We start from the raw sequence: 12,492 nt of genomic DNA on the forward strand, positions 1-12,492 counted from the left end.
GGCCATTATTGGAGAAGTTGATTTGATTGGAGTTTACACAAAAGACAAGTTGGACAGACAGAAACTATTCAGGTAATCATCCAAGACCTCACTCTGCACCAGCTGCCTCAGCCCTAATTCATCAAAGTGAAGAACTGTCGGCCTCTGTGCTATTAGTTGACATGAAATGTTAGCACAACACGTCCTTTTGTTAATGCAATAGGTAAAGAGTTCGAGGAAGTGTTATAATAATTAACCACATGAATATTTAGTTTGAAACCTCACAGCATTATGTAAAGAAACTGAAAGAATGGAGGGTTAGTCCTCACTATTATTATGTCAAATGAGTTACACTATGATGATGGTCTCCCCTTCTGCTCCTGACCTGATCTGAGTTATTGCCTATCATTTTTTGCAGAACATAAACTGTGGCCCAAGTCAGGGGCTGCATCATTCTAAGGAATACTCTGGATCTCATGTCTCTCGGGAATGGAGCTTTTGAAATGTCACACGACTGTGATGAAGTCTTTAAATACATCCTCAGAAGGATGCAATCCCTGAACAGTGACACAGATATTCTGTCAGAGGGGGATATTACATTTCATGACATCATGACTTTATACTGCAAAAAAAAATGGTCTTGATTGTCATATTCTGTCTCCAGGCTTAGAGGGAAATCTAAGTAGTGTGTGAGACAGTCACACAAAATCTATTCACACCAGCTGTAATCTCACGTTTTACCAGGAATCAATATCTCAAATTGCAACAGACAACATTTATGAACAACAGACTGCATTCAGGTATAACACAGAAAAATAGACCACATCTCCTCATTTTGTACATGTATTTACAGTTCAATGTGAGAAATTCAACATTACTACAACTGCTAGTCTTCCATATCTTCTTCCTCTTCGTCGTTTTCATCCTCTTCCTCCTCCTCCTCATCATCATCGTCATCAAAGTATTTATCCTCAGCATCTCTGCTGACAATGTCCAAGTTGTCATAGTCCGGGTTCTCGTCCACCTCTCTATAATAGATGCACAAACACAATAAAATACAATTATAACACCCACCTAATGTCAAAATATCTCAATGAAATGTTAAAAAAAAAAAAGGATTATTATATTATTTTATTTGAAAAATAAATACATTATTGAACAATTAATTTCCCTAAATTAACTAAGACTGGCAGAACCATTCACTGTCAACTTAGTGTAGAAGAGGTCATTATCTAGCAGTGACACCCATGTCCACTGGTATGAATACTTATTCTGTGGTTGCTGACCTGTAGTTGAAATCTTTGTCTTTGCCATCGAGGAAGCGTTGATGCATCTGACTAATGAACTCCTCCCTCAGCAGAGCCTTCTCCTCAGGCGTAGGCTCCCCTTCCTTCTCCTGGACTCTGTTATCTTCAGTAAGAACACACACACACACAGACACACACAGAGACACACATGCTGGTTAAAGCACAGAGATAATAGATGTGAGAGTAACTTCAGTGCCAAGCAGAATCCCCTCTTACCATCATCTTCCTCCTCCTCCTCCCGTGCACCCTCTTCTCTGTCCTGCTCCTCCTGCAGACGATTCTGAATGAGACGCTCCTGGTAGGAATTGAGAAGTAGGTTGGCAAGCCCTCCTGCGCCTCCTGCTGGTGCCCCTGGTCCGCCCTCTGCTCCAGCCAACATGGCTTCCTGGGAGCGCTCCAAGACCTAAAGCAATGATGATAACCGACAATCATTTTAAGAGCTTTTAAACCTAAACTAAACAAAAAATATTGCATAAGAAAGTAAATCTCACTTCTTCATCAGTCAGGTACTGACCAATATACTGTTCATACAGCAGTGGCTCCCTCATTCGCATTTGTTCTTCACTGAAATATTGACCCTCTGGGACAAAAGGTAGAGCAGAAGAAGTGAGGATATACATTATATGCTACCAAGTGTCTGACGCAGCAGCAGATAGAGTTCAGCAGGGGGAGCACATACCCTTCTGCAGGGCTCGGAGGGCAGCGTAGCGGTGGTTTCTGACTTGCTTCCTGTCCTTGCATCCTCCGGCTCGTCTCTGTATCACTTGGCTGTAGTGTTGAGCTCGTGGGTCAGAGCAAACGTGAGCAAACGCAGACAGGTCGTGGGGTTTAAGGCAAGCCTGGCAAGGCAGAGTAAAGAATGATTTACATAATTATCAATACTTACAAATGAAGTAATAACTGATACATGTGAAGAATACTTTTACATCTCAACGTAACAGAGACTAAATGTCAAAAACGTCAATATGTAATATTGGATTTGGAATCCAGGAACTGTAGAGGTACTCTAAAATGTTTGTGGTCACTTACATGCGATATCTCCACAATATATCATCATCTTTTTAAGGCTTTCAGACATGTAATGAGCACAGTAGATGTGTGAAGTTTGTGAACATCTTTGGAGATTCACCTGCTGGCCCCTTAGTCCTTTAATCAATATTCAAATAAGCTCATGTGAAAAAGCAGCAGGAGAAAGTCCAGAGGATCCACAGTGAGTGAAGTACTTTTCCCTATCTTATACTTGTACTTTAGTATACTTTGTACTTCCTTAAAACGTTTTTATTCTGCTAAATCAAATGTAAACAAGAGTCAATGTCTTGACCTTATTCTTTTCTCGGATCAAGATATACTAAGTATTAGTACTTTGTGGCAGAAAGAAGTAAAAAGTATACTTAAGTATAAGCTTTAGTATTAAAGTATAAGTGTAAGTCTTAGTATTAATGTACTTAGTCTTAGACTTCTGTTTATACTTTTCAGTATAAGCCAAGTATAATTCACTATACTATTCTGAAGTATATAAAATATAGTATATAACATTTATATACATATATAAAACTTCAAGTATGCTGCCTCAGTTTTAATATGAAATAAGTATACTCGTAGTACACTTGAATAAACTACTTTTTGCTAAGGGATGACACAGAAACATGACATGATTACATACACTGTTGGTTGTAGTGACATTTAAGTCTTTTACTTATATCTACAAATATTGTGATAATCAATATATTGCAAGACAATAGTACTTTTGCCTCCTGCATCCTTCAACCAAGCACGTGTGAGTTTAAACTTACATAAATACAAGTGTTTTCATCTGTTTGGTTTGGTTGGTATAAAATAAACTTTGCACATACATGATACCTCTCCAGGAAAACCAACGGTCTGCTTCTGTACTGACGCAGTAGCTCCTCTTTGCGCTGCTCCTCTGTCAGTTCATCCTCTCCGATCTGTTGGCTCTTCACCGCGCTGCCACTCATGGCAACGGCTTCTACCATGGCGTTGATACAAATGGACTCCGCCTTACTCGTGTACTTTTAACGACAGAGAAACGAGCAACACAAAACAGTGACCCTCGTGCATATATAACAACATCAACACACTGTGGATATTACGCTGTCATTGAAAACAGGGCGATGCTGCTGATGCTCACCGGAGTCTCTTGTGACGGCGGCGGCGGCGGCGGCTCCGTGTGTGTGGGCCGGTGATAGTCATATCTCTGGAACTGTGTTACCGCCGGTTCTTCTGGTATTCTGCTCGTGTCCTCGCGTTCACTTAGACTCGGTTTTGGTTTAGCGGGAGTTTCAATTTCACCCCACATTGTGTTCGATAGCTTACCTGCTTCCAGTAGCTCGTAAAGAAATAACAGGTAACTAACTATAGCTAAATTCTTAAACGTTACTGCGCCTTTCTAATGTTGTACAACACTGACGGGATTTCTCAGTATAGTTTCTCAAAGTATAAACACACATATGATCATATTGGACTGCTTCATGACGGTTTTTCAGATACTTTACATGTTTCAGCAGCCACCATGTCGGTCCGTCATTGTTTTGAGTCCCGTCTTTTCCACAACCGAAACAATGGTTCCGCATGGGCGACTGATTTTGTCGCCATCTGGTGGAAAATATAGGAAAATGATTATGAATGTGCTTGTGAACGGAATACATTAATTCGAATACGTGAACCAAATTTAAGGTTGGACAGAAAAACGCTTAAAAAAAATCTCTACCACCAGATGTCAACCCCGTTGTGTTACCTAGCTTACGTAAACGATGTAACACTTTATAGATATTTTAAATATGAGACGCAATTAAGGCTCAAAATGAATAGACTGCTATGTTATATCAATAATTTGTATGCAACCTTACAATAATATCGGAGGTGAAGTAGAAATCCCCTTCAAAACAAGTGACACTTTGTTTTCTAAACCCTAACCTCAAACAGAGAGAGTTGTATTTTGAAAGTTTCAACAGGATATCGTGGTTTTTCGCATCCTGTTTCGTGTGTGTGTCGCAGCACAAACTTGTCTTCCTCGACCTGGTAAAATCGTGTGGGTTCAGACAGTGACATGAAAACCTACAGATAAATACCCAAGGTACGTTTTCAAACACGGTTTCAAATAATAGGCACGATGTCACAGAGAGTTCATTTGGCTAAACATTGCTGCAAACTACGCTAACATTTAAAATATCAGTAAGACACAAGTTTTTGGATACATTTATTTGACATAAACTAAATAAAAAGGTCTTAGTTTGGGGCTTTTCGCTTCGTCTTCCTGCTCTGACCACATACATCCCTTAGCAAAAAGTAGTTTATTCAAGTGTACTACGAGTACACTTATTTTATACTAAAACTGAGGTAGTATACTTGAAGTTTACTTTTATATACTTAAGAATAGTATAGCTAAGTATACTTAGCTTATACTGACAAGTATAAAAAAAATCTAAGACTAAGTACATTAATACTAAGACTTACACTTATACTTTAATACTAAAGCTTATACTTGTACTTGAGTATACTTTGTACTTCCTTAAAACATTTTTATTCTGCTAAATTAAATGTAAACAAGAGTCAATGTCTTGACATTATTCTGTACTCGGATCAATATATACTAAGTATTAGTACTTTGTGGCAGAAAGAAGTAAAAAGTATACAAAAGTACAAGCTTTAGTATTAAAGTATAAGTGTAAGTCTTAGTATTAATGTACTTAGTCTTAGACTTGTTTATGCTTTTCAGTATAAGCCAAGTATAATTCACTGTACTATTCTGAAGTATATAAAATATAGTATATAACATTTATATACATATATAAAACTTCAAGTATACTGCCTCAGTTTTAGTATGAAATAAGTATACTCGTAGTACACTTGAATAAACTACTTTTTGCTAAGGGATGACACAGAAACACGACATGATTACATACACTGTTGGTTGTAGTGACATTTAAGTCTTTTACTTTATAAAATATCTACAAAGAAAAGTGTTTTGTTTACTTAACTTTCAGGTTTGGTGAGTTTCTGGAAGATGCAACACCAGGTAAAGTTCCTAAAGCACTTGGCATTAATGGTGGGAGTCACTGGGTGCCTCACGATATACAATACGCGATACACAGTCAACGATACCAATAATATCACGATATGACGATTTTGTGATACTCAATTTATTGCAAGACAATCAATAGCGATGCATCACAATATCGGTATAAATAAAGAAAACAAAACATTTGCGAACAGCTAAAAGTGCAGGATTCCTCTATTTATTCACAACATAGAGAACAAAGTGCATAAAGTCTATGTATTGAACGTTGATGGAGCTCCTCTTCACGTAGCTGTAAACTCACTCAATTCTCCCTCCCCTCATTTTCATATTACACGAGGAAGGATGGCGACCCAACCCTACTTGATTGCAACAAACCTTTATCAACATTTGTTTACGTTGTGTTTTCTGCACCCATTTATCCTTCTTTTATCTCATCTTTCCTGTTATTTTCCAGATTGGTGAGCTGGAACTCACTAGGAGCTTGGTAAACAGCAGACAAATGCCAGGTATGTTGTTTTGAAGTAGCTTATATTTCCAGTTTACTTCACTGATTTCACAGCTGGAGCAATAAATGTGGAAGGCTGCTGAGTATTGACAACAGGAAGTCACGTCAACCTTTCTTTTTAGAGTTGGCTCTAGCAGCTGTTTGCATATAGGCACTAACATGATGAGATAAATTAAGCCATCAACTCCCAAGTTCCCCATACTGATATAGATATGTAGCTTAAAGCATGAACAACAATTCCCTGTTATTATAAGTGTAGACATGCACGTTGAAATCAATCTCACGGCTGTGCTGTGGCTACGTTTATTATAATACATGGAATGAGTCATAGAGCGGCTTTGGCTGACCAAAAATAACTGCAGCAGCTTTCCAGTGATACTGTCACTGAATGTCTGAGACTGTGTCTAATTTGGATCATTAGCCACACAGTGTTGTGTAGGCAAACAAAATACTCCCACAGGGCTGGGACTGAGAAATGCTATCTCATTTCACTCTCTCTTGCCTTAACCCCCAGATGGGGAAAATAAAAAAATAAAAATAACCACACAGAAAGGTTGTGCAAAAATACTCAACTATAAAGAGAATTCTGGAGAAACAACGATTGCTCTTCAGATCAAGGTTTTGCTACTTTGCATGTCTCCAATGTTTACATGCATTTTTATACATAGCAGCATTATAGAATATACATCTCTATAAAAGCTCTGCCCCTGCAGTACACAACGCTGAGCCTTTATTTCCAAGACTGGAAAATGGCCATGTGGGTCACTAAGACCTACAGTATATTAGCCCATTAATAAAACCATGATTATGTTAGTTTATAAAAGTTAAAGTTTGATATAGATTAAGGAGTAAGGAAAGCAATTGACCCAATTTGGCCAAACATAATAAGATATGTTTCCTGAGAACAGGACATGAGGAGGAAAGTGTGCCTAAAATTCACTAATAATGTGGCAGTGTTACTAGTTGGTAAAATTTGTCTTTCTTCAGTCATTTATTGGCAGGTCACATTCTTCCTTTTGTGCCACGCTTGAGTCATTTTATACTGTGGAAATCCTTCTTTACTAGATTTTATGTGGTTTTGCTCGTGTATTTTGACACAATAGTAGTCAAAATACACATCTTTGCTTCTCAGGTACGTCCACGAGCTTCTCCGATACAACCACGACCAAGACCGAGTTTAGAGAGAGATGCCTGCGGTCCTCAGCATGAAGCTTTGGCCTGTGAGCTGCAAGAGTTGTCTCTGCGTCCCACCTCCAGCCTGCTGCCAGTTAGAGAGAGGAGCGGTGGTGAGCTTCCACACAGAAATACATTTTGCTTTAATGAAGGAATAATTCCACACACAAATGATGAAACGGTTGTTCGCCATAAACGCGAGGCCCCTTTCTCTGCTTTACAAGGAGCTGTGAGAAAGATGTGTTGCAGCGCAAACGCCACTAGAGGGCGTCAGATAGTTTGTCGGCTGAGGTTTTCAACAGTATCTGTGCGGAGCTGCTGTGGTGAGCGAGAGTTTACATTTCACACATAATAGATCACATTACATCATTGTAACAGCATGTGCTGCATCCACTCCACGCGGAGAAACTGTATTTTATTATCGTGAATACAAAAGAAGCTTGAAATGAAAGTGGCTCTGGAGCAATGCCTGGTAGAGTAGAGTCGAGTTAGGTGATGTTTTCTTAAAATAGGTGGTTAACGTGTATGCATAATACCTGACTGAGATGCAGTAATGCAATGATTCAAACCAACTTAAACAGTTTTTTAACAGTTCCTGAACAGAATTTAATTTATCTGATAAATCCCACCAATCTGCTCTCTCTCACTCACTCGCTCTCTCTGTGCAACCCTAGACCTGGTGCGCTCAGATGAAATGAAGCGGTTCCGGATTTAGCAACGTGACCAGCTGGCCCTGCTATTTAAACCAGTGAGAGCAAGTGCGGAGGTTAAGAGGAAAGAGAGATATGATATGGGAGGAGGGGTGGGACAGGGTGAGTGAAGTAAAGAATAGGTAATGGCTCCAGGACGTGGAGTTAACTATGAGGACACGAGTAGTAAAAAAATAAATAAATAAAGAAACAAATTAGGACACAAGGTCAAAAGCGGGAGCTCATAAACTCAGTGTTCAACTTTGCAAAAATGATCTTAAAAACTTGAGGGTCAAAAATGTCCGACACTTGGGATTGACACACGGAGCACGTTTTGGAGCTGCTAAAATTCGGTATTATGAGTGAGACGGACCTCATTTTGACTGGATCAATAGTTAATAAGGACGTTTTGAGTTTGTGGTGAAATATATTATATTTAGAGGAATAGGAGAGCGTGAAAGCTGAGGCCTAGACAGGTATGAAAACGCTGATATGCTGGGTAGATTTCAAGACTTTCACGGTCACGGAGTAAAGTCTTCATGTGGCAGGCAGGAGTGGAAGTGTGAACATTGAATCATCCATGGTGGAGGAGAAACAACAGCGGTGATTAAAACTGGTGTAGCACTCTATATCAGTAGGTTATAATATAGAAATACAGTTCACGGCCATAGTTTAGTCTTTTACATTAAAACATACACTGGATGATTTTAATCTTTCATTACTGTAAAAAGTTATTAAGTTAAAAAAGTTTTTCCTTTTCATGACCAATACCCCTGTGGAAACCTGTTAATGAATTTTAAAAACTGCTGCTCTACAACAAGCAAACATTAGACCCGTGGCGTTAATAAAACAGATAAACAATATTCAGCAATCAGTAGCATTAGCCTACTGTCTCCAGGTAAGGCTAACTAACCCTTTGTGTGCTAAAGCCTCAGAGCCAAACTTTAATTTCCTGTTGCATTAGGCAGAGGGATCATTGCTCTCGCTCTCTCTCTGAAGTATAGAGTGGGGTTTTTATGAACACATGCTGACACATGAGTTCACAGCTGCTCCTTTTGGCATCGACCTTTACTGACCTCCCGTTTCGTCATTTCCTGAGTGACATCACAGCAAATGCTTATAATAGAGCTACATCTGCACACATGATGGCCAACGTGGCTGAGCTCGAAGCGGCGCATGTTGCAGGTTAATGAGGTTAAACATCGGGTTGAGGAAATTCTGGTTCATTGCGGTTCATTAATTTGTTGTTGTTTACCCTCGAAAACGGTGTTTTATAGACCATGGTAATGTAGCACTAGGTCATTCTCAATGGTTTATGCAGGGTTCTGCCCAGTTGTTATTCCGGTATCCAATTATCAAACGTGTTTAATGTGATTACGATTTGAATTTGGAAAGACTCCAACAACCCCTTCCATTACAGCATAATATGGGCAGATAATCAGTCTATCAGTCTAATCAGTCTGTCAGAAGGGCCAGATTGGGACCGAAATAAGGCCAACTATCCTCTAGTGTGGGGCAGGAAACATTTAATTTGCACATTATAAACCAATAAAGTCAATTGATATCACCAGAATGTAGTTGAAATGTTAAGGGTGTACCCCGTTTTTTTGCCCCATATCAGCTGTTATTGGCACCATCAACCCCCTCGACCCTCAGATGGAGGATAAAGCGGTAGATAATGGATGGATGGATTATAAACCAATAAAGTCAATTGATATCACAAAAGTGTAGTTTTTTAAAACTGCAGTATGAAATGCCCATGTCCAATGAAAACTGTAGTGCATTGGTTCTCGAAGTGCGGCCCGGGGGCCAATGGCGGCCCGCAGAAACATTTCTGGCGGCCCGCAATGAATTACAGTTGATAGTTTTAATCCAGGAGCTAGTAAGCTTGTTAAATGTTTATTGGACATTACTGGATACAGACCAATAAGTGTAAACAAAAATACTGGGTATTTACCTGGTTTCTATATGGTGAATTTTTGTGTATTATTGGGTTATAAGCTGGTAATAAGCAGGTAGTTACAGCCCCCAATTACTAGCTATTTACCCAGTAAATATATGGTAACAGAAATGTGTTACTTGGTATTAACCTGTTAACCATTAGAAGGTAAGAACAATGGCCAAAATACTGGGTAATAATTACCCAGTAAATTATAAAGCGTTATTATATTAATGCTTAAATTACATTATATTAACGCTTATATTACTTAACGCTAAACTGTAGAACTGCAATCTGGTCATTAAAATGATTACAAATGGGATTTATTTCTGTTTTTTTTTCCTTTGGTGGCCCTCAGTCCAATGTTGGGTTCCTAAATTGGCCCTCAGGTATGAAAACTTTGAGAACCCCTACTGTAGTGCATAACATTTAAATATAAACAAATACAGTATATGTTACATTAAAATCACTCTCTTTGTGCTTCTCGGTATAGCAGTGTTTAAATCGAGACGGCTGCAAACAGGTTGGAGTATGACTGAAAACACAAAGACTTGCCCACTAAAAAGTTTCACGATTCAATTCTTCTACTGAAAAAAAAAAGCTCAGCAACAAATAATGTTACATCATTCCTGTTCATGAAGACCAAACAGTGCGAGAATAACCTCACCAACCCAAAACCAGCAAAGGTTACGCACTGAAACTGAAACAAACAAATACTGGATCCCTTGGAAATGGTTTGCATTAGGGGAACAATAATATTATAAAAGGTTAATTCATGGACCACTTATTGTATTTTTTTCCTCCTCACTGCTTTCAACAACATCCCATGGTCCAGCTTTGATAAAGCTGACCCGTCTGCCCAAACCACAGTTCTGATATCAGTTTCTGTTTATAAATACAAAAGCAATTAACATCTGCCTCCAGTGATGCAGCGAGACCGAGCTGAGTGGGTGGGAGCGAGAGAAAATGGGGAGACGGAGATTTACTCCCGGAGCCCTTAGCAACTTGTCAGCCTTTATCTCGACACTGATGTCTGATTTGTGGACGCAGTTTACGGAGACGGCCAATGACTCAGATTTATGCAAAACAAAAATACGCGGACACATTATTTAGATCCAATTTTACTCACACTTTTATATACATTGTCATGTTTTAGAGAGTTGTTGTACATAGAAACACACAGACATAATGCATTTCCTTAGCGCCTTACCCTAACCTTAAAACCAAGTGTTTTGGTCCTCACAAAGATACCCATATATTAGGAGAACACACACAGCAAAGCAGGTTTATCCCTGCAGCGTTTTGTTTATGACCCTATCTGAAGAAGATGGCAGATCAAAGTCAGGATTTCTCCTTTCTCCTGTCTCTTGTCTGGAAGGAGCAGTGATTTGCCCGGGGATGCCGTATCTTGCATATTATCACACTCAGCACTACGAAGAGCACACAACGTCGTCCTGCTCATTAAACATGGATAGGTTGCGTCTTTGGCATCCTTTGTTTTTTTAAAGCGCTACACCTTTGTTCTTTCATCGACATCATTTTAACACGACAAGCTACGTCAGTTTCCCTCGTGTCACCGCGGTGATGCGTACCAGCGCAGATGAGATCAGAGCGCTTATTTTTATTTTACCTTCAAAGTGCCCTCTCGCACCTTTCATCGTCATGGTGCATTATCTGATGTCAGCTGGGACAAAACCTTAATAATGGAGATGCATGAAAGTGTCAGTCAGTGTGAGCGGGGTTTACGCTGACATGTAGGCAGGCGTGGGAGAAGAGCAGTCAAGGATGTTTAAAGGCAGGTACAGGAAGAGAATAGATCAACTGATTGTTGGCTTCCTTTTTGTCTTCTTCTTCTTTTTTTAGTCTAATCCACCATTGCTGACAATAATTTCAGGCAATAGTAAATAGAACATTTATTTCTTATTGGAAACTTAGTGGAAACCCTAGCTTAAAGGTAGGGTTAGAGATCCTGGAGAAAAAAAACTGTTGGAGCAGGCTTCATTTTTAATTCAAGAGTCCAAGCCCCTTTCTTCAGACTTCCCTCCGAAGCTACTGAACACCTCCGGAGCACAGGAACGCTCAGTCAGCATCGGTAACTTTCTGTACTTTTTGTTGACGCTAACAACAACAACAACAAATGTGTGATAAACTAACCCTACCTGTCCAGTAGAAACTTTGCTTTCCAGCCCTTTCTGGGCTTTCAGGCTGAAACGCAGCACCGATATTCACTCTGGTACTTGGATTGCTTTGCATCAGCTTTTTTCTTGGCAGCACCTTTTCCCCAAAAAAAACGGTCTTTCGTTTGCGACCAACACATCGTTGCCACCTTTTCTGCCATAATGTTGCTGCAACTGTCTCGTTGGATTTTTAGCAAGCTAGCATCAGCTCTGGCGTTGTCTTCCAAGCATGCACGATTAATGCACGAGGAGAGGTGCGCGCGTAAGATGGCAGTTTGATTGATGCATCACGATCCAATTAATTAATTCAGGCCGTTCAATATGAATGCATTCCTTAACTGGTTACAATCGGGGTGTGAAGAGGATTTTAAGTAATACAGTAAAAATGATCTCCTACCCTACCTTTAATTCACATCCTAGGGTTGATCTGATAAGGTAGAAGAAAGTCTGGTTGATTTATGAATTTAATGAATTGTTTTTGTCACAACTACAGGTTCAAAATTAGTACTAACTTAATTGTGACTTGTAAGTATAGTGGACAAATTAAACTGATGGCAGGAGAGGAAACTAGAGGTTCACCGACGGAATCACAATTCATTATAATGTGGACATGAAAGCACAGGCAATGGAATCTATCGAGATGGTTTTTTTTTGCCTCCCCATGTTGTCCACTCCTAGTCCACA

At 39.4% G+C, this 12,492-nt stretch overlaps 1 protein-coding gene across 1 annotated transcript; it reads right to left on the reverse strand.

The window, feature by feature from the left end:
* Positions 1-865: 865 nt before the first annotated feature.
* On the reverse strand, positions 866-3,810 carry ccdc97 (coiled-coil domain containing 97; the record flags this gene model as incomplete). Its single annotated transcript, XM_083896558.1, has 7 exons — positions 3,436-3,810; positions 3,140-3,316; positions 1,966-2,125; positions 1,778-1,866; positions 1,503-1,689; positions 1,266-1,389; positions 866-1,007 (listed from the first exon to the last, which is right to left on the reverse strand). The coding sequence occupies exons 1-7, from the start codon at positions 3,601-3,603 to the stop codon at positions 866-868; spliced, it is 1,047 nt and encodes a 348-aa protein (XP_083752684.1). The 5' UTR covers positions 3,604-3,810.
* Positions 3,811-12,492: the final 8,682 nt, after the last annotated feature.

Source organism: Microchirus variegatus (genome assembly GCF_963457635.1).
Source record: "Microchirus variegatus genome assembly, chromosome: 10".
Lineage (NCBI taxonomy): Eukaryota > Metazoa > Chordata > Actinopteri > Pleuronectiformes > Soleidae > Microchirus > Microchirus variegatus.